Below are 23284 nucleotides of genomic sequence, written 5' to 3' on the forward strand. Positions count from 1 at the left end.
AGGGTTGTCGCTGAAACTGCTGTTGCTGTCCAGCCTGATGGCCCTGTCCGTGTTGGAACCGTTGGGAATAGTAGCGCCATTGGTAGGGGCGGAAACTTATAAGCTGTTCCTTAGGCATTTCCAATCCAACAGCTTTGACTGTCCCAACTTCCGCTTTCATACGTGCCATTTCCTCGTCTGCATGGGCACCAAAGAGGGTGGAACCTGAGAAGGGCAGGTTAGCAATTGGTTGTTGGGCCTCCGGTTCTAGGAGGTGAGCCGAAACCATGAATGGCGCCGCAGTGTCACATCATGACAATATCAATGGGCTGCCAGGAAAGAGGTGTAGGCAGCCGCACTGATGATCTGATTAGAGGCCATCAGACCCTCATTGAGAACCTCCTGAGAGTCCTCACGCTTGTCTCTAGGCAAAAGTTCAACAAACTGTTGGAGAGACTCCCACAGGAGCGGTCATATCAGTCCAAGAGGGCAGTCAAGCTCGCTGCCACCATTAGAGTGGATGCAGTGCTGCAGACTTTCCTCCCTGCTGAATCAAGCCTACGGCTTTCCTTGTCCGTTGGAACTGTGGTTGAAGGGACCGTAGCGTGCTGCTTCTTCACCACCACTACTATGACCGAATCCGGAGGAGGAGGAGGATCCACCCGAAGGATCCGAGTGCGGGGGCCTGTATTTCTTTTGAAGTCTCGATGGTGCCGAGTTCACTGAGGCAGGGGCTAGGAATAATTCCATCAGCGGTTCCTCCAAACCGGGCACCAAAGGAAGCAGAGGACGAGAGAGTTGCTTCCGTTGTAGCATCTTGAAGATCAAAGAGGTGGTAGGGGCAGGCACAGACAGTGCAATGCCCAGCTTTGCGCTCTCCTTATCAGAACCTCCTGAAACGTGGTAATGTCATCGACGGGTGACACCCTCAGAGGTGGGGAATCCGACAAGGTCGGTGAGTATCTTCCTCCACTAAAGGACTCAGTGTCCCTAGTATACCTGAAATGTGACCTTTCGTGGCGATAACTATGGCGAGATCTAGTAGAAGAGCGGTGCCGCCTGCGAGAGCGATGTCTCGGCCGGGATCGAGATCTTGGCGTTCTGGCCACCGCCGGGATCACTGACACAGGTCCTTTTGACAAGAAAAAAGTGTCTTAACTGTCCCAAAAAGACAGCAAAGGGAAGGAAAAGGCCTCAGACGTCGAGTGAAACACTCAAACTATCAAAAAAGCGAACGAATTGAAGATATACCAATAAAGGTAGAGCTCAATGCTCTAGGGTCCTGGTAGCAGGAGCCGGAAAAAAGAACTGAAAGTAACCAGCCTTTGGCTGTGCATCATGGGATACCGAGGGTCTCTGGAGGGTTCCTTAAAGGCACGGTATCCATTTACAGACACATAATGGCAGCCTATGGGGTGTGTCTGTCCAACCCTTCCTCTCTATCATGACAAAGGATTTTTGTGAAGGGGAGTTTACCTATGTGTGAAACTTCGCAACATATTTAAATTTCAGTATTATCTGGCTATCCTTTTTCACTTCAGGATGAAGTATAGGCCAGTGTAGCTTTTTTAAATTCAGGCTGCATTATTGGTCTTTGATTTTCTCTTAAGTGTCTATGCAGGATTGCAGAAAGGACAACTTAGGAGACTATTTCGATTGCTTCAGGGTCCACGCACATGGGTGGGACTATTCACATGATTATGACTATACACAGAGATCCCCTACTACAGAAACTGACATCAGCGCGCCGGAGTGAGGCTTATGTGACCTCACTGATGTCACGTCCACGGGTGACGTCAGGGCGGAGTCACGCAGTATCGCCCCCGGCGCACAGAGATACTGCGGCAAACTTTTTCCAGATCCAGTCTCACGCCTGGGGATAATTCTACGTTAAGGAATCTGCAGCTAGTAGTCTCTATCAGACATCTAATTAAATTAAGCTTGATTAGGGAAACCTTGGCAAGCATCCTGAACATACAACTTTATGCAAGTAGTTCCTTAATACATTGCCAATCAAAACATTGCAAGCTTTCTTGCATTACCTTGCTGCATCAAATCCCAGCCAGAACCGTCAGGCGTGAGTTCTCCTTTCAATTGTTTACCTCTTTCTTGTAGTATTACCAGCCTATGAAGAAGAGTTTTTAAGTTTATACATTGCTAAACTTTAATGGGAGGGTCTGGCTCTCGAAAAGACACAGGAAATCATTCTCTGTACAACTGCAATCCATGAACATCCTACAAGAGAAGCAACGCCACTCAGATGTGGACTTCATGCCAATTTCATGACAGTGGAGGTGCAGCTTCTTTTACTGGTCACTGGACATTGTATACAAAGGGTGAGGCCAGGGTATTAGGAAGAAAAAGTTGTAGCTTCTTTGATGGCACTAGGTATAGGTCAGGGTGGTGGAAGGATCACGATAAAGGAGTTTGTTATCCATCTGTAGACCTAGAGATGTTTTGAGGTCAAATAGTAGATAATAAGCTTCTTTTACTCAATTGGCTTGAGTTCTGGAAGCTTGCTTTAATTTTCAAGAAGCAAGACTATTTTGAAGATGGATTCATCTTTTGTGGAGCTCGAGATTTTTGCCATAACATTTGTTTCTTGAATTGGAAAACAGCCCAATGGTTTATGTTTCAAACGTTTTGTAAATTGGAATTGTCAAAAGGATATGTACTATGCAGAAATCAGTAGGTCTAAAACACTGGTTACAGTAAAGCATCTTTTGACATTCTATATTCAGGGATAAACTTCAAAGTAAAATGATTTTATCAATCTAAAGTCAAAGGTTGGATATTGCAAGAAGTCAAACTTGAAATCAAGAATAACTACTCTGTTGGGTGTAGATAAATACATCACTCGGGAAGAAAACACCACACTCCTTGTTTCAAGAACCTCTGCCGCTGAACTGGCTTGGTACAATGGCAATACACTTCGTTTTCTGTCCCTGTTTCCTGGCAATTTGATATAGAGTCTAAGTGTATAATGTACCTCACACTAACATATTTGCTATGCTTCTCTCCTTAAAGCTTGTGTTGCTTTGCTAAATCCTAGTAAAAGAGAGTCACTCACCTGGCATGGCCGGTCTTTACACGTTGGACAGTTAGAAATCCCTTGTGTGACAAGATCAAAGTCCTTAAAGATTACTTCTTCTCCTTGAATTAGTAACTGACGGACACAACCTTGAGGGAAAAAATATGGAGATGGAGTGAGCAATGCACTTTGACACCAAGGCACAGGGTTAATTTAATGTCAGTATTGCTAAATTCTACCTTATGCAGCTTGTTATGTTAGCACTTAGCAGCCAGATATGTTTATATGCAGACCAAAAAAGTGACCAGAGGAAACTATCCAGATAGGATAATTACATAACTATTAAGAATGCAGTTATCAACTATGTCCTTCTCATAGTGAACATCCATGCAAAGGGAATGACTGGGGATGCTCAATAGAAGCTATTGCTATAATAAAATGTAGGTAATATTGTTTAGTAGTTAATTTCAGTTTATATAAACCACACACTTTTAAATGACAACTGAGTGATAAAGATTTCACATTTCTACAATACACAATTCATCAAAATCTTCCCAAGATTTGCTAACTCAGGTCATAGAAAGCTACAAATTTACTGTGTCATTCCAATACTAGACCGCCCACATTCATACTTTTCATATTGTCACACGGCCGCCCAGTATTATGAAATTAAGCCGGAGCATGGGTGTTTGCTGTGCCACGTATTGGGTAGGTAAACCATTCCTTCACAGGAAAACAGCATATTGTATGCATTATTATTTTCAGCATACCTCTTCCTAGGCTACTTAGAATGCACCATATGTTTAATCATGCTTTTGAAGGAGACAAAATATACTGTTGTAGTAAGAAAGAAAAACAAAATCACACTCTAAAGCAAATATTTATTAACTACAAAAGGATAGAAGATTTTGTTTAGAATTCCTGCTGCTAAAGCCCTAGAAACCTGACTCTGGCTAAAAACAACCTCAGCTGCTCATGCTACCTTTATAAATACTCAACAAAATTGCTAGCGTTTTATGATGGAAACCATGTTGAGGTAAAATGGAACTCCAGCCAGCCAGGTAACTTAAATTGGAACCATGTTGGGGGGGGATGGAAAAATCTAAGCCATCAATGGAGTATTTGCTAGAGTGGAGCCACAAAATCCCACTGTAGATTATGGTTGGATTCACTTTGGCTTTATTTGCTTTTAATAATGGAATAGTGCTATTAGGAGGGGCTTTATATGTGTTTAATAGCAGTGTAGTTTAGACATTAGCATTCTTACCTTCAGCTCAGTCAGCATATCTCACAAGTGAATGATGCACACTCCTTTGCCTTCATTTTTTAAATGCATTCAAGGAAATCAAATCTGGCCCTTCTTTTAGAAGACTCCGGATAGCACCAGACTTACTTTAAGGTGGTAAGGTAGGCTGGCAGTGAGTTGAGGGCTGAGGAGTTGGGAGGGAGTAGATAGTGGAGGCTGGGAGATACCAATGGCAAACTATAGATGACCATAGCCTACTACTTATTCCAGCACTAATATAAGGAGACACAAACTTTGATAAGACTGCGGGAGGTGAAGTGGCTGCTTCATCTGAAAAGTTTAAAGCCTCACAGAGACACAAGAAAGTCATTTGTACATGCAGATGAGAAACTAAAAGATGTGTGTATTTGGGGTCAAAAGCTAATGAAATTTGTTACACTTTTTAATACAGTACCAACATTAGATGGATAGTACTTCTAATTATCAAAATGCAGTATTGTTCCTTATGGGTTCATTGCAACTAAATGAGATAAAGGAAAGAATGAATGTCTCATCCAACAGCATATTCTTACCATACTGATTATCAGGGGAAGGGATTTGCTTAGTTTGTTCTACTTAATAGAATCATTACAATTGCTTAAAAACGTTTGCAGAGATGTATTGTGTTGACATCACTATTCTTACCAACAAATCCACTCTTGAGGCCAGTTTTGGCAACCATTTCATAGTCTGGGTAGCCTCCAAGATACAACTTCTCATTTAGGTCCAGTCCTTGAAATTTACCCTAAATGTTGATAAAAAAAAGATGAATCAGTTAGTTTAGGCATGGTTTCACTGAACGCTATTTACCCTATAGTTTTCTATTTCTATCCACAGCCAAATTGTGCCTTGGTGTCAAGGGTAACACAAATGTAAAAAGTCACCAGCACCAAGAGAAGCCTGATCAGCTGCTTTGGATGACAGTCCCCTGATATGTCTGCTTGTCCGACATTTGTGAGGAGGAGTAACCCTTAGTTACTGATTACACACTAGTTTCTGGTCATTCGTGGAATCTCAGATGTTGCTCCAAAATTAGATCAAGACGGTAGAGTGACCACAAGCTTATGAATTTGCCCCTGGATTGCTTTGGTGTTACTCCTGCCAATGCAACTGGTTTGGTCCAGAGACAGGAGACGAACACTAATTATGGCAGATGTTGCTGGAGAAATACAAATTCAAAAGGTCTGATCTGCAGGGTGATTGATACTGCAAAGCAGGGCTTCTCAGCTTGCCTAGATTTGCAAGCAAGAGATGAGGTGTTCTGCAATTGTTAAGCTTATTCAGGGCCACTGGAACTATGGGATTGTGTGGAGATTTTCTCATAACTATAGATTTGGTGTGTTGGCCACATAACACATCGTCTGCCGCAGAATCTGCAAATTTTAACAAAAAACTATTTTGTATCTAGCTCAAACGGTTCAAAAGTTACAAAAAATGCAGCAACGCGTGCTGCTGTGCAGTGGAAGGCCCTTTGCATACCTGGGTAGGTCACCTTTCTGATCCTTATTACTATATTTGGGTCTTAAACTGGTACTAATGAGGTGCAACCAATGCCCTTACAGTGTTACCATGTTTAAAAATGATGAAATAATGAAGTAATACTATTACAAAATGTGCCGCACGATGCAGCAAAATTTGCCTTTTCAAGCTAGATAATTTACTCAACTCTGCCGCAAAATGTGGCCATCTCGTGCTATATAATCCCAGTGGACCTGGCTATAATACTTGTATATCTGACTATCTATGGACTTGTGTGTCACTTAAGCCTGCCCTAATTGATGAACATAGTTTAATAAATCTTGAAGCAAAGTAAAACTAAACACAAGCTTTGTGCTGCCGCCAAGACTTTTCCATGGAATCAAGCAGTGGTTGAAGGAAGATGAACATATTACCAAATAATTTAAAGGGAGGACAAAATGGTCTGTACAAGATTCCCTAGGTTTGAGCTACAGTGTGTGTGTAACAACAATGCTGGGTGGATGCTGTGGGGAATAATTGCAGGACCCAACTGTTTCCACTTGGATCAGGCCCTGCTGGTTGAAATTCCCACCGATTAGTGGCTTGCACACTTATATAGGGAGCAGGAAACAAGTGACACTTAATAAACACCAGTTCAAGTTATAACTTTTACTTCACCCTTGATGAGATTAGGAAAACCATTAAGGCCAGAGCCAGGATCCAGAATCCGATCCCAAATGGGGCTCCCATGGACATTTATGAGACCTATGGAAATATTTGAGACACTGCTGACTAGAGTTGTAAATGCCACTTGTGGGACATTTTATTTTCTAGTGAACTGTGGTTCGTCCATCATATCCCCATCTTTAAGAAGGGTGTTAGACAAAATCCTTTATGTTATCAACATCTCTCTCTTTCATGGACTCCACTCAAACTCTAGGTTGTGATTTTGCGAAGTAGACTGCGAGACTGGGCTGCTTACCTAAGTATTCAGACAAGTTTTCAATTTGGCTTTTGGAAGAGAGTTGGAGCTGTGTCGTAAATTACTTGCATGTTGTCTACATATTTCCCCTTCCCACCCTCAACTGACATTTATGGACATGTCCTAATCAAATGATTTTGTGAACTGGTCCAAACTGTGTACATTTTTGAACTCCTTAGGGCTGCACAAAGATACAGTATCTTTTAGCTGCCCTGCATAAAACAGATTTGACAGTGACTAATTTGCGATGTCTAAAAGGCATGGTTACCAAGCATCTGTTGTCCCTGCTAACCCTAAAGGTCTACATAAAGGATAGGAGAACTTAGCTATAACATAAATAGGCAAGTTTTAAGAGGCTCGGAAAGGAAAGAGGAGACAGAACAAAGAGAAGGGATGCGATTTCAAGGCTTTGATTGCAGGATGCTAGGGCTTCAGTGAAGTATGGACTGGGGGGTGGGGTTGGGCACAACCTCTGTTTTAGCAGGTCTAATGAAATCAGGCTAAGATGCAGTTTAGCACGCTTCCTGTTCTACCCACAATTAGGAAGCAGGGTGTAAACCTCTACAGGAGCACCGTAGTTACTCGTGTTACCTAACCCACAGGAAGCGGGTGCGCAGGTCCAAAAGGGTGTCTGGTTTCGTCGTGGAGATCTATGGAGCCTTGGAGAAAAGATGCTGCAGGCGACCAGAAGGGAACAGTCCGGGTGGATCCAAGGGTGGATCGAAGATGTAGAGGACCTGAAAGCAGAGGGGACAGAGTCTGGGTCACTAGCCAGTGACCAAGAAGGAACCAGGAAGGAACCAGGCGATGTCGGGATGCGATCAGGTGCTGATGGGAAGCTTGTCTCTGCAGCCACGTGGACCAGAAGTCATCGACGACGACCAGGAGTCAGGCACGGACTGTCCCACGAAGGCTCTTGCTGTTGGCGGTGTCGGCTTTAAGATTGGAGGCATCAAGCCTTGGCAAAGGCAACCCACGCAGGAAACAATGTCTGCTTCTTACTCAGACCAGCAAGGTCTGAGGGGCTGCTTCTTTTGAGGGAAGCAAGGGCCAGTCTGAAGCAACCAGACCAGCGGTGTAGTTTCTCAGTTTCGTCGCCAAGATGGCCACTAACCGACGGGCAAGTGACCGGGCAGACGCGTCGAGCAGGAAAATGCAAAAGGGCCCCACGCAGAACTCGTGGAGTGTGCATGGCTGATCTTCGGTGCAGAGGCTGCTCGGGGCTGGGGCTGGGGCTAGGGCTTCTCAATCCCCAATGCACAGGTTCGAGGAGGCCTCAGGGGCTGCACAGTTAGCAGGTCGCAGACTTTTCAAGATGGCCGGTCCCACGTCTCTCGTCGCCTCCACGGGTCTCAGCTTTGCAGGGCCTGTGGATTGGGCTGTTGGATGTCTGGGAATCCGGTTCTCATCAGGCTCTGGGCTCTGGCTCTGGCGGGAGGCGGCGGCAAAGCAAGTCGTCGATCGCTGGATGGTGCCTGCTTGTGCAGGGTGGTCACTCCTTGACCACAAGGGATATTCTTCAGTCCTCTTCTTCCAAAGTAGAGTGATGAAGGTCCAGAGTTTCGTTTCAGTCAGGATAATCTAAAGTCTCTAGACTCCGCTCCTACCTATATACGAATCTTAGGGGCTGGATTACCTGCTAGGTCCCTCCTATGGGTGGAACCAGGGAAGGGGGTGGTTACACCCCTTTCCCTTTGTCCAGTTTCGCGCCAGAGCTGGGGCTGGAGTGCCCCAGCTCCGGTTTGAACTGGCCTATGCATGGGACACCTTGTGTGCCCCAGGCAGTGTCTCAATCCTTTCAGCCCTCCCTGTCCCAATACACAAAGTCCTGTCTGGGGTGGTGCTAGCACCTCCAAAGACAGGAAACCTATTGTCCAAGCCTCCCTCGCTGGAAGGACTCACAGCAGCAGGAGGTCAGACTTGTGTCTGTGGCAGCAGCATCCATTTTGTGATGCTGAGGCTCTGGTTAACTTTAACCGGGAATAGTGGGAACAACATGTCTTCTCCCTCTAGAAGGGTGGAATGCTACCCGTGTCGCCAAAACTGGTGAGGGGGTAGTATTCCAAATCGTATGACACCTTACTCGACATGTTTTGATAAAGCCAAACCATAGTTAGCATCTAACCGCGAGGATTATAATGCACTTAAGAGTATATGGTATGGCAATATCCTAGAACAGCTAAAGGACATGGTTCCGAAAGCTGCAGACAGGCTCAGCTCATGCTAGAGCACCATCTCACATAAAACCAAGCACTCTGCCTCCAGGATTGTTAAGGCCTGCCATAGGAGTGACTTATAGGTGTATCTAGATACAAGGCTAGATATAAGTATACTATATCTAAGCAAGGGATGATTACACCTCCTTGCCCCAGCTGAGTGATCAGCCAGTTGTGTCAATTTGAATGGCCAGCCAGGGGTGGCAAAAGATATGCTGCAGCCCCTATGGATGCACCTATGGTACACTGTACAGGGGCTCATAAGGTGATCCAGTATCCAATTGGTAATGCACCTAAAGTGCATTGTAGTGAATTTAGAGAGAGAACAGCTGGGCTGTGGGTCTGATTAGCAAGCCCACAGCCACATTAAGTCGAAAACCAGTGAAGCAAAAAGCAAAAAGTGGGGTGACCATAGGAAAGCAGACCCTACTCTCCTACAGCGCAGTGTCTTGGAGACAAGAGAATTAAGATAAACACTGCTTTGCTTCTGGGAGGAGGCCGCTTCATGACTCCACAACCTGCCCCTATTTGTCACATGTCTGCTACTCTTCACAAATATAACAGGAGTTTTCAGAGGAAGTGTGTCAGAGGTATATATATAAAAAAAATGGTACACGTGTGTGGCAATGGCAGAAACAGGAAACAACCACACCCAGAGAATATCTTTGGCATACTGTGTGCACATCGGGATAAAGGAGATGAGAAGTCTTACAATCTTGAGGAACATGGTAAGTACTAATGACTAGATTGGTACAACTTTTCACAGACAGCAGACTGAAGCAAAAAAGAAGAATCCAATAGTCAACAGCCAAAAGATACAGCTAGAGACATAAGGAAACCGATTCACGAGACAGAAATTCAAATGCAACCTTGAAATGGAAACAACCTTGAAATGGAAAACCAGAACCATAATCAGGAAAGTGTGCGCCACCTTCACTTGTCTCACAGCAGTAAACATCTGCCCTCTTTGACGCATGATCTGAACCGCAACCATGAGCATGTTTGCTATGGATTGGTGAGAGCAAGCTGCATTTGTTTTACTGAGATTCTGCTCCATAACTGGAATGTGTAATTAGAGTGCAGAGAAATAGTATTAGATGGTGGACATTCAAATAAACTGAAAACTTAGAACCATAGGTATGTAGTGGATAAACTCGCAATGCTTAAAAAAAAAGATGTTGATAAACTTGGAGGGCATAGGGTCTGAAAGGCAGTGAACTGATTTATTTCACATTAAAAGATAGCAATTTGCAAAAAGAGTATAAAGAAAAACATTTCTGGATCTTTGAGAGTGCATCACTTTTTATGGAGAAAAAAACTATTGAAAACTTTCTGTAAATGAACAAAGTGTTTCAGCTCCTCGCTGTGGGTTACCACTCTCTGATCTCTGATGTGGTATCTTCTCAGAAGAATATACTAAACTACAAAATGATAGGTCTGGTCTGTTCATACCTAGTACTCAAACTACCTAACTCTGTCTGCCTGACAATGAAGAGTGGCCTTAAACATTTTTTAACCTGTAATAGTGGGCACTGCAAGAACATCAGGCAACAGAATGAAACAAATTTGTAAAAAGGCCCTTGACGGGCATCGGCATATCAGTTGATCAGGAGCAGGCTGAAAACAACACTGCATTAATAGGGCTGTATAACAGACCGACATGGCCACATTCCTCATAGTGTATGACAAAGGACCACTCATCTAGACAACAGAATGCGAGAGACAGACTGAAATACACCGGCTCTTGCATAACTTTGTCCTTTTGTAAATACGCAGCATGTATCTGATGATGCTCTGAAGGCCTGAATGAGCTTTGTCACTGAGGTACTTACCTGAGAGGTTCCATTTACGGGTGGGTAGTTATCCACTGACAGCGCACCCTGGGTCAGGTCTCGGAAAAGGGTCACTGTATGAAATTCCCCAATCTTGAGGGGTGTGGGGTAACGTATTGTTGCCATTCCAGAGCCAGCATCAAACCTGAAATATAGAAAAGTAGCATTAGGGTTGGAATTGGTGCTACTGCTCGTGATATGAAGGAAAGATAGGAATCAAGCAACACGGTAAGGATAGGAAGGGCACTCAGGTGGAATGTAGAGGATAACAAGGGAAGCAAGCAGAAGTTATATTAGAAGAAGGCACAAAGTGGCGGTTGGGTGCAAGGGAGATTGAGGAGAGTGGAAGGGTCCCATTGCTTAACTGATGAATAATGATATTATAAAATTAGGACAGCTGGAGATGGTAAGAGGTTTAAATAACTGCAACAAAAAAAAAAAAGTAGCAGAGTCTGTGGCACAAATACATTATATCGGTTGCAATACCTTATAGTAAAGAAAACAAAGTCCATAAAGACGTGAGAATTATAAGGGCAATAAAACCGGAACAAGCAGAAATCAAGAGTGGTGTGGTATAATATAAGGAGGTAAGGTGAGAAGGGTCTGTATTCTGGTTTCTCTGGTATATTTCCCTATTCCCTGCCAACAAACCAAGTCTTATTATTCTTTTGCATTCATATCCCACATGGAAGACTTTTACAATGGTGATAACCGGACTGCTTTTAAGTTGATTGTGTTGAAGAAATAGATCTGTCAAGAGTTTTTCCTCTACACAAATCAGATTGGAGATCTCACGATTGGTCAAACATTTTAGTTATTTCTAAAAATCCAAACTGATTCTAAATTAATTATAATAAAGGAACGGAGCCTGGACCTACTTATTACCAAACGTGTCTGTTTTCCACCTTCATATAATGTTGCAGGAAAATTATTTAGGCGATCAGCACCATGATGCTGGGCGCCGACTTGGAAGAAGGAGGAAAGCTGAATTGTCACAAGAAGAGAGACCAGCTTGGCCCTGAAGAACAGGACAAAGGGGAATCTGTTTGAAGCCATGCATGGGTGAAATTTCAAGGGAAACAGCCATGAATGCAGTAGTCACAAGGACCTTGTTTCCCAGCTGGTCACAATAATTACAAAGAGAAGAACTGTCACTTGAGTGCAAGGAGCTTCCAAAACCCTCTCCCAGACAACCAAGGAAATTACTACAAGTCCAGCATTAAATTGATGAGTTAATATTCCAGCTGAAATTACTGATACCATGCAGGGAAATAATTATCACGTGCAGAATTACCATACCACTGCAAGTTTTAATCCTCTGAATGAGTAATAACTACTGTTAGCAGACCGATATTTTTTTCTTTCTGACCACCTTTTCCCAAACAAATGCCACCTTTTCACTAGCAAAACCAGACAGGTGCAGCTTGTCTGCCAAACTTGGAATCCTAATACAGCAGGCAACTGCAGATGCCACTTGAAAAGTTATTTTAAGCCAACTTGTGATGAGGGCCTAACTGGTGAGCCTGCCATATCCCAGATAACATAGTGCCCTCAGGAAGTGCAAACATATCCCAAAGTCAGGGACTGCTTGGGAAACATTGTCTCAAACACAGTAAACAAGCATTTGCAATGCAATAGGCCTCGCATTAGGAAAGTATGAGCTATTGGTATTGTAAATGACATTTTTTATTTATGTATTGGTTTTGAAAATAGCGAAATTAATAGCTTTGCCATTTACAATGCCAATAGTTTGAACTTTTGCAAATGTGACACCTATAGCATTTGTAATGCAATATGCATTGTATTTACAGGACTTAGATGTATCGATATTACAAATAACAATAGCTTTTAGAGCTGTGTGTGTGTGGGTGGGGGGTGCGGGGGAGAAGATTGCTGCTGGCCAGGACTGAGGTGCATCGGTAGAGCTGTGTGTGTGTGTGTGGGGGGGGGGGGGTGCTGCTGGCCAGGACCGAGGTGCATCAGTAAAGCTGTGAGTGGGGGAGCATGCTGCAGGCCAAGACTGAGGTGCATCGGCAGAGGTGTGTGTGGGGGGTCCTGCTGGCAAGGACTGAGGTGCATCGGTGTGAGGGGACCTCTTACCTGGTCTGTGCTATTAAGTCTATCGTAATTTTTATCTCTGAAGCGCCTGCATTTCCCTGAAATAATGCTTTTGTGGGAAACAGCTTCCCCATTCTCATTGCTCTAGTTTGGTATGTGTAGGAGAACTTGCTGTATCTGTATACTATCTGTTAGAATTAAGAATTGTTACTTGTTACCTACACTCATGCTGTTATCGTTTATGCTTAAAACCGCGCTGTGGACTCCCGACCTCCATACCCAGCAGGGCTGTTTACACTGTGGGCTGATTTTTCGAAGGTGCTTATATCTTTCGCTGCTACTACAGCCCCTATGCATGTATCCCGGCCTTAGTCAGCGGGACCGTGCTGGTGATCGCAACGGGCATGGATATCGCCAGCTGTGAGGGGGCTGTACCCAGATTGATTCCTGGGTGGCTGGAGCGGAGCGACGTGATCGGGGAGAGACACGACAGAGTCCGACCTCCGGAGTTCAATGGAACACTCTGCTCGAGTTTTAACTAGCAAACTGGAAGCGGTCGTGTTTGAGACGGGGCGTTCGAGAATGGCTGGACTGGCAGAACACAGCTGCACACCGTATCTCCTGCCTCTCCACTACAAGATGGCGGCCCTGTGTGATATTGATGACACTGAGACTCCCTGCCCCGTTGAGTCCCCTGCTAGGGAACTTATATGTCCAGGACAAAGTATGGACTCTGGGCCGGACTCGTGTCTGAGGCGCCCGTTCCGACCCCTGCTCCCCTCATATCGGGGGTCGCCACTGCTGCCAATGTTGGACTTTGGAACTTCCTTCTTTGGCCCGACTTTATCGTATGCCACCTTGACTATGTGCTTTTGGTCCTGGTCGGAGTCCCCGGAGTGCCTTGCGGTGGGCATGACTGATGCCCGGTTGACCAACATCGGCGTTTTTGGACTACTGGTCTTGCCTGAATGGGACACTTTGGTGAACGAGGTTAGCCGAGATAGGACAGGACAGGGGTGAACGCAGCTTACAATTGGTTGATGGTTTCTTTGTTGCTGATCGGGAGGGATGTGAGGCGGGCTTCTTGTTGGTGTAGTGTATTGACTGTGCGATTTATACTTTGTTCGCTGGTACTGCCTTTCCTTATTGACTTTACATTTCGTGCTGGTGCTGGTGCTGCAGGGGGGAGGGGCCGGGGGGCTGGTGAGGGCTCCCCTCCGTTTTATACTACTTCCATTGTAGTTATAGTTTAGGATCTTTTTCTTCTCTTCTACACTTCGGGACTCTTTTTTTGGGGCGACAGGCACACTGCTAGGGGGGGGGGGAAGGCCGTAGCCAGCTGCAGGGGTGCAGGGTGGGGGGTTGGAGGGGTTTATGTTTTTTCCTTTTTGTTCTATGGGCCTACTGTTCTCTTTTCTTTTTTCCTTTGTGTTTTATAATGGATAGATCCTTTGTTGTTGAAGTTTTAGCGAGGTGTATTCCTGCTGGCTTAGATGCTTCCTTCTATGAGGGTATTTTTGAAGATGGTGTTATTACCGAAATGTATGCTCATTTTTCTGATCCTTAGATGTTGGAATCGATGTACTGATTTGAACTGTCCTGTCGTCACTTATCCGTATGAACAAAAGCTAAAACTTGACCGCAGACAGCCTGTAATTAATCCTGTGTGCACCGACGCTTAATTATGTACTGTATTGTCAATTCTTTGAGATTTTGGTTGGTCTCTGTGTACAAATGGTATAAATAAAGGTCTTCCAAAAAAAAAACACAAAAAAAAAAACGCGCTGTGTAGAGCCTGTACTGGTGCTGGGCAATAATGACCTCTGCAGGCGCGAGCGCCCTGGACAGCACAGTAGAGCGCGCTCCAGCGGGGCCCCTCACTCCACTGAACTGCTCACTGTAGTTGAAAGTAGCCTTTTAAAAAGGCCCGGGGCGCCCAGCCCTGCGGACGCAGTGTTTTAAGCATATCGCCTCGGGGACAGGGACTGGTGTGATTGCATTTATCTTGTTTTATTATTAAAAGCCATTAGCATGAGAGGTACTGCGCTCTTTCCTCGACCTGCGCTCTGTGTCTGTGCAGCCTGAACCTTATGGGGGTGGAGGCGGGGGTACGAGCCCCTCTCCCACATGTATTTATAGCTAGTGAAATGCCATATAAAATTATGTTACAGAGACCGACGCCCTTTATCTAACTTGCCTTTCTTGTTCGAAAGTAGTGGGAAACTATTTTTATAAGTTCCGCGAAAAATTAGCATGCTGACCGAGATATGCATTGTGTATCACAATCAAGACAGGATGAAAGTGCCCTGAAGCTGGGCAACCACCAAACAGAACCAGTGAAAAGGAAACCGCTAAATACAGAGATAGACATTTATTCTTCCTGTGGGCATGCATACATTCATCCATCCATCCATCCACCCGATCAACCGTCCATCGGTCCGCCCATCCATCCATCCACCCATCCATTTGCCTGTTTATCCATATGACAAACATGAATTTATCCACCCCGGCATCCATTCAGTCTCCCATCCATTTCAATATATCTAATCATACATCCACGCGTCCAATCAGTCACCAACCTACGCACCCACCCACCTACCTACCCATGCTTCCATACAGTCAAGGTCATCCAGCCAAACATACATTCATTCATTCACCCATCCATTCCCCTTCCATTTCTTTTGTGTATATGAATATATAACGTATACCCTGTATTTTGACCCTACCATACCTCCCAGAGGCACGGTTTACACCACAAAGTAGCAGACAGCTATCCCAAGTGGGTACAATTCAAATTCAAAAGATTCACTCGCATTTCCTTGTGTATTTTATACTAAATGTAACATCTTACGCGTCCCTTTTTTTAAAATATGCAAGTCACTGAATTGATAACATTATTGTGAAATATGGAAAATAACTGCCCATGTGATATGATTCCTGTGAATTTTAGGTACTGGGTACGGTGCTGTGCACGCGCAAAGATAAATGTTAGGAGAAACAACGTAATGATCTGCCGCCTTTCACAGACAGTGTCCATCTGGTGCAGTCAGGGAGGCCATCACTAGAAAAACCAGTAGTGAGCCCAGAAGAGCCCCTGAAGAGGTAGGGACGGCAGTAAGGGGTCAGCAAACTGAAAGGGAGTCGAGTGGTGGGAGCGAAGTGAGGGCAACGCCGGGCGCGAAACTGAAAGCACGTGGGAGCGCACCAGACGCAGTCTCCGTGAGTGTGCACGCAAGCTGAGGAAGAACGGCGGAGAAGACATGGAGCCAGATACCGAGACTGACCTGCTGCCGAGGGAGAGGGACACGCGGAAAGAGCCCGGTGAGTGGGGGGGAGGGGGGGGGAATGTGTGTGTGCGCGTGCCTGTGTGTGCAGAGTGGGGCTTAGTTGTAGGGGGAGGGGTGTGTGTCTCTGTGCGCTCGTGTGTGTGTGTCAAGTCAAGTCAGAAAATGTGTGTGTGTGTGTGTGTGTGTGTGTGTGTGTGTGTGTGTGTGTGTGTGTGTGTGTGTGTGTGTGTGTGTGTGTGTGTGCGCGCGCGCGGCCGGGGGGGGGGGGGGTGTATGTCTATGTGTGCGTGCGTGTATGTGCGCTTGTGTGTGTGCGTGTGAGTGTCTGCTTAGAAGGAGCTAAAAGGGAGACAGGAGATGGTGAACGCGCGTGCGACCTGATCCGATTCAGTCAGGCTGCGCATGCCTGTCTCTTGTCTCCTCTTTTAGTCCTTGTAAGCAGAGCCGCCGACATTAGGCCTCTTTTGCGACAGCAGGGCTTCGCCCTGCATCGCAGTGCGAGACCTAAAGATTCTAGTGGCATGGGCAAACAGGGACCATATGGATTCAAAATGTCCAGAACCAGACTATGCCTTCTTGAGCACCTCTGTTAGAGGAAGTGAGAAGTCTAAGATACTTATTAGACAACTGTCACTAGTAAAAATAAGGAATATGCTACTTACCAGTATGCATCTGTTCTTGGCATGTAGGGCTGCTGACATTCATATCTGTGCATAGATCGCCGCCTAGTGTTGGGTCCGGATGATTGCACATTGTTGTCCTGGAAGAGTCTACGAAGTATCACGAGATAGGTGGCTCCTCCCTTGGACTACAGTGCGCATGGGCATCCTCTCCTTGCTCAGATTGTTTTTCGCCATTGTGGCAGAGATGGAGTATAGTACAGTAAAAGATGTCCATGCAAAGAGTGAATGCTACAGCTGCGACAGGCACCGGGGAGGCGGGTGGGCAATATGAATGTCAGCAGCCCTACATGCCAAGAACAGATGCATACTGTTAAGTAGCATATTCCGTTCGAGGCATGTGGGCTGCTGAATTCATATCTGTGCATAAAATGTATAGCAGTATCTCCCCTAGCGGTGGCTGCCTGTGCCAGCTGCAGCAGTCTGAAAAAGAGTTTTGAGAACAGCCTGTCCTACAACAGCTTGCGGTTTGGAATGTACATCTACACAGTAGTGTTTTGTAAATGTATGTATGATTGTCCATGTGGCTGCTCTACAAATTTCGTGTAAATGAATATTTCCTAGGAAAGCCATGGATGCCCCTAGTTTGCGTGTAGAATGCGCACTAGGGGGAACTGTTAAGGTGCGTTGCCTTTAAGTAACATATCTGAATGCACTTAATGATCCTTCTGGCTATACCTGATTTTGAAATAGGGTTGCATTTGTGTTGTGGTGAGAAAGCAACAAACAACTGTGTTGTCTTTCTAAATGCCTTAGTTCTATCTATATAGTAAAGCAGAGCTCTTTTGACATCTAGAGTATGCAAGGCCCTTTCAGCAACTGTCTGTGGGTTTTGAAAGAACACTGGCAGGTCTATGGTTTGATTTTTATGAAAATGGGATACCAATTTTGGCATGAATTTAGGGTTTGTTCTGAGAACTACTCTATTTGCATGTACTTGGATGAATGGCTCTTGAATAGTTAGGGCTTGCAGTAATGGCAATAAGGAAAGACACCTTCTAAGTAAGGAATTGTAGTTCGCATGAGTGTAGTGGTTCAAAAGGTGGTCCCATAAGTCTGGTTAAAACGATATTTAGATTCCAGACTGGTGAAGGTGGGATGTCTTGGGGGAATTACTCGTTTAAGTCCCTCCATAAATGCCTTAATTGCTGGCACTCTAAATAGTGAAAGGTGTTGCCTAATTTGGAGAAATGCTGCTAATGCAGCTAGATGTATCCTGATGGATGAGTAGGCTAAATTGCAACGTTGTAGGTGCAAGAGATAGCAAATGATGTTTTGTGTTGAAGCGTCTAATGGGTTTACGTCGTTGTTACTGCAGTAAATGACGACGCGTTTCCACTTAGCTGCATAACATGCCCTGGTAGTGGGTCTTCTTGCCTATTTGATAATATTCATGCAGTCTGGAGGCAAGTTCAGGTATCCAATCTCTAGGATTTCAGAAGCTAGATCGCCAGGTTCAGCTGTTGCGGGTCTGGGTGTTGGATTTTTCCATGGTTCTGAGTTAGAAGACTGATTGTTAGTCGCAGTCTTTGATGAGGCACCACTGACAGTTCTGGGAACGTCATGTACCATGGTTGCCTCGCCCATGTGGGAGCAACTAGGATTAGCGTCAGCGAATGTTGGCGCATTTTGCGTGCCACTAGCGGTATTAATGGAGCTGGGCGAAAAGCGTACGCAAATTTGCATGACCAGTTCATCCATATCGCATTGCCCTGCGACTGCGGATGTGGGAACCTGGCGGCAAAGTAATGGCATTTTGCGTTTGCTTGTGGGAAACAGATCTATCTCCGGTTGTCCCCACTGCCAGCAGAATGGTTGGAGCACATTGGGGTGAATCTCCCATTCGTGCATCTGTTGACTGTGCCTGCTGAGCAGGTCGGCTATTTGATGGTCTTTGCCTGGGAGGTGTTCTGCCATGAGAAACATGTTCCTCTGAACGGCCCATTTCCACATGCTTTGAGCTAGGTGCGACAGCTGTGGGGAGTGTGTTCCTCCGTGTTTTTGAATATAATACATAGCTGTAATGTTGTCCGTCTGGATCAACACAGTCTTGTTGCATAAATGTTTTTTTAATGCTTTTAGGGCTAGAAAGACCACTGTCAACTCCAGAAGATTGATGTGCATCTTTTTCTGTTGTATAGTCCATAGTCCATGAACTGTGTAATGCAGGACATGGGCTCCCCAGCCTAGCAGGGATGCGTCCGCTGTCAACACTATTTGTGGGACAGGCTCTTGGAACAGTCGTCCTTTGCAAAGGTTTTGTGGGTTCCACCAATGCAGAGTTGTATGCTCGACTGGTCACCAACACTAGGTCCCGTAATTGCCCCTGAGCCTGGTTCCACTGCCTTGCTAGGCACTCCTGTAGCGGACGCATGTGTAACCTGGCATGAGGGACTATGAATATGCACGAGGCCATCATGCCTATGAGTTGCATAAACACTCGAGTTGGCAATGAGTGATGAGGTCTGAACTTTTGGATTAGCATTTGCATTCCGTTTATTCGTGCTGCGTTTGGATATGCCTTCGCTGCTAGTGTATCTATTGTTGTTCCCAGGTACTGTTGGACGTGGGAGGGTTGCAGGTGCGACTTCGGGTAGTTTAGCGAGAAGCCTAGGCTGTGCAGGAGATGAATGGTCTTTGACATGTGGCTGGCACATTGCTGGGCTGATGGCGCGTGTATTAATTAGCCAATCGTCCAGATATGGGTACACATGAATGTGTTGTCACCTGAGATGTGCCGCCACTGTTGCTAGGCATTTGGTGGACACCCGTGGAGCTGTTACACCGAATGGTAGGACTTTGAACTGGTAGTGCTGTCCTTGAATAGTGAACCTTAGATATTTTCTGTGAGCAGGGTGTATTGGTATATGAAAGTATGCGTCTTTGAGGTCTAGAGTTGCTAGGAAGTCTCCCTGGCGAAGCAGTGGTAAGACTTGTTGGAGAGTGAGCATATGAAAGTGCTCTGACAATATGTAAAGGTTGAGGGGCCTGAGGTCTAATATTGGTCTGAGTGAACCGTCCTTTTTCGGAATGAGGAAGTATAGTGAGTATACTCCCGTTCCGTGGTGTTGTAGTGGGACTGGTTCTATGGCCCCCTTTTGTAGCATACTGATGACCTCTTGCTGCAGTAATGTTATATGTTCCTGCGACATGGGACGGTGCACGGGTGGTATGTTGGGTGGTGTTGACGTGAGTTCTAGACAATAGCCATGTTGGATAATTTGTCTTACCCACCTGTCTGTAGTGATGCTTAACCAGACTGGCAGGAATTGTTGTAGTCTTCCCCCGACCGGTGTTATATGGTCTGGGGGTAGTGCCAAGAAGTCACTGTTTGGTGTTAGTGGGAGATCTATTGGCATTGCCTCCACGACCCCTGCCCTTTGTATTATTTCCTCTGTGTTTTTATTGTATGTGGATTGCGTATTCGTTTTTTAAGTGGAGGATTGCTGAGATCTGTTACCTCACGCTCCTCCTCTATAACTTGAGCGACGAAAGGAGCCTCTGTGTGGTTGGGACTGAAGGGCTTCCATGGACTTTGCCGTTTCGTTGTCCTTTTTCATTTTGTCCGGAATGGAGTCAACTGCTGGACCAAACAAGAAATCTGGATTTATAGGCTGGTTAAGAATTGTGGCTTGTACTTCATTTTTGAATCCAGATATGCGAAGCCATGCGTGCCTTCTAAGCAGTACGCTTGTGTTAATAGATCTGGCAGCTGTATCTGCTGAGTCTAGAGCACACTTAATGGAGGCATTGGTGATGAGCTTTCCCTCTTGTATAAGTTCATCTGCCTGCTCTTTGTAAGGCTCGGGTAAGTATTGGAGAAGTCCCTCTAAAGTATCATAGTGTGCCCGGTCATATCTGGCCAGCAAGGCCTGTGTATTGGCTATTCTCCATGAGTTTGCTGCTTGAGCTGCTACTCTTTTGCCTGATGCTTCTAAAATCTTAGACTCCTTGTCAGGAGGAGGAGCCTCTCCAGTTGTTTGTGAATTCGCACGCTTTTGTGCATTGGATACCACCAATGAGTCTAAAGGCAGTTGCCTCTTGATGTATGTAGGGTCTACTGATGCAGCCCTATACTTCTTCTCTATTCTAGGGTTGATGACACGTGCCCTAGCAGTGTCTTTGAAGATGTCATTTGCGTGCTTTAGGACGCCCTTTAACATGGGGAGAGTTTTGACACTTCTTTCTGATGTTGCCAGCGTATCAAATAGAAAGTCCTCTTCTATAGCATCAAAATGCATGTCTACATTATGAAAGCTTGCAGCTCTGTCTATTAAGGAGTTAAAAGCCACTGTGTCTTCTGTGGGTGATGGCTTAGCTGGGTATACAGTAGGGTCTGTAATGGGTAGAGCCCCCTCATTGTCTGGCTCACCTCCACCCCCCCATGGTTGTGTATTGGGGTCTACATATGGGTTTTGTATATCTCCAAAACCCACATCTGCATCCTGATCTTGATCTTAGTTGTAGTCAGAGTGTGCAGGTGAGTATGGTGTGTATGGAGTAGCAGGCATAGCCGGAGAGATAGGTTGGAAAAGAATAGGAGAGGTAGCACAGTCTCTTCTTTTTGAGTGGAATTTTAGAAAAGCCTTCACTAGGCACTGGTCTTTTCTTCCTTTTATAAACAGTCACTTTCCCAGTATTTGGGTCAATATATAGTTTTCACTGATCTTCTGTGGATGGGTCTGGATGGATGATCTCCTCCTCAACAGTCTTTTGCCTTGGCACTGTAGTGTTTGGTTTGACCTTCTTCGGTTTGATGCCTTTACTCGGTTCGACCGCTTTTGGTGCTTGGATCGGTTTTTGAGGCTTGCCAACAGGTTGTCAGTCCGACGTCTTTTACAGGTTTCACCACTGTTTTTGAACCGAGCGGTTTCGTCAGTTCGGTAACCTGTTTAGGTGGTAGAGGTGTCTTCGGAGCCTGCGTCTTTGGCTCTATGCCCCTGTTTGGATCGATGGGCTTCGGCTCGACCGATTTGGTGTGGTCTACCTTAGGTTTCGGTTTTGGTTCGGCGACCGCCTTGGGCGTAGCCCTTTTGCCTTCGTCGACAGGCTTTTTTCCTTTTTCGACAGTCGAACTAGATTTGCTCGAGTCAACAGGCTTTGGCTTCGAGGTCGATTTGACGGCCTTTGGCTTTGAAGGTGTTAATGGAACGGTGGCCTTCGGGTCGGCGCCCTTTGGCTTTATCACCTTCGGTTCGACGAAGTTCGGTCCGAAGACTGCTGTGTCGATGAGTTTCGGTTTCAATGGAACCGGCCTTGGATTAAGTGTCTCAGAAGGCTCTTTTTGTATGTTCTTAGCCGGGCGGTACGGCGGGGCTGTAGAACCAGTATCTTGATCTTGGCTAAGGCCTGTTGGCGATGCTTCGACCCGAGTCTCTGATATCGGTGTAGTGTCTGTATGGGGCGGTGTACTCATGGTTCGCCCCTCGTCGTCATCGGAGTCGTCTTCGACAGCTACGATATCTTGTTCCTATTCTTCGACATCGACGATCTGTTCTCCGTTGTCGATATAATATTCAGAGTCGTGCTCGGAGAATTGATCTCCCTCTTGATCAGAGTCTTCAGCATCAACCAGTACTTCTTCGTCGTCGAAGATATTCTCGGGCTCTGGTGCCGACCTCTGCATTGAGGGCAGTATTTGAATGGCCTTCGTTCCATCGACCGTCGGTCCACGTGGCGTCGAGAAGGCCTAACGGCCCGATTCGACGACCTGAGTGCAAACTAATGTTAAAGAAGGTTATCGGTACCGATCGCGAACAATACCGACGAAAACCGAAGGCCTTTTGGCCTTTCTAAAAGTTTATCTTGATTCCGAACTTGGAGTGCTGTAAAGTACATCCGAACCCAATGGAGGAAAAAAACAATCTGAGCATGGAGAGGATGCCCATGCGCACTGTAGTCCAAGGGAGGAGCCACCTATCGCGTGATACTTCGAAGACTCTTCCAGGACAACAATGTGCAATCATCCGAACCCAACACTAGGCGGCGATCTAGAGAACAGATATGAATTCAGCAGCCCACATGCCTCCAACATTAACAATATCTCCTGGTGATATAATCTAATAGTCTGTTGTCATTTAGCATTCTTTGTTAGCTCAGAGGCCACAGAGGTGTTGTTGCTTCAGTTTTTGCAGCTATGTGGGATACAGGCACTGACGGTGGGTCTTTCTAATATAAAGTAAATCGTGGCTGCGTGCCTGGGCTTGGGAGCTGGAACATATGACCATACCCAATACATTTTTAGACCTTGTTTTGACTGCCTGTGTTAGAAGACAATTAAGTCTGCTGGGTAGTACATTATAGGGTGCTTTGTGATAAATAAATCCACCTTTCTGCAGGAAATGATTAAACTCCGTCATCAAAAGAGTTGTTCTTTCTGAAATGCATCGCATGCTGATGGTACCTCCTTTTGAAAGTGGTGGCAAATAAGTGGTTTCCTCTTAATTCTCTGTTCTTAGGAATATGCTTCTTATCCT

General features: G+C 45.5%; 1 protein-coding gene across 19 annotated transcripts in view; it reads right to left on the reverse strand.

Annotated features, from left to right (window-relative positions):
* Positions 1-23284, reverse strand: part of HSPG2 (heparan sulfate proteoglycan 2) — a 936289-nt gene that overhangs the window by 64913 nt on the left and 848092 nt on the right. For all 19 annotated transcript variants that reach the window (XM_086921606.1, XM_086921602.1, XM_086921600.1 and 16 more), the window contains 3 exons: positions 10784-10928; positions 4941-5040; positions 3050-3159 (listed from right to left, as the gene is read on the reverse strand). In XM_086921606.1, the coding sequence (XP_086777732.1) occupies positions 3050-3159; positions 4941-5040; positions 10784-10928 (355 nt within the window). The remainder of the gene's footprint in view (positions 1-3049; positions 3160-4940; positions 5041-10783; positions 10929-23284) is intronic.

The sequence above is a fragment of the Lissotriton vulgaris genome, chromosome 5, assembly GCF_964263255.1.
Source record: "Lissotriton vulgaris chromosome 5, aLisVul1.2, whole genome shotgun sequence".
Classification (NCBI taxonomy): Eukaryota; Metazoa; Chordata; class Amphibia; order Caudata; family Salamandridae; genus Lissotriton; species Lissotriton vulgaris.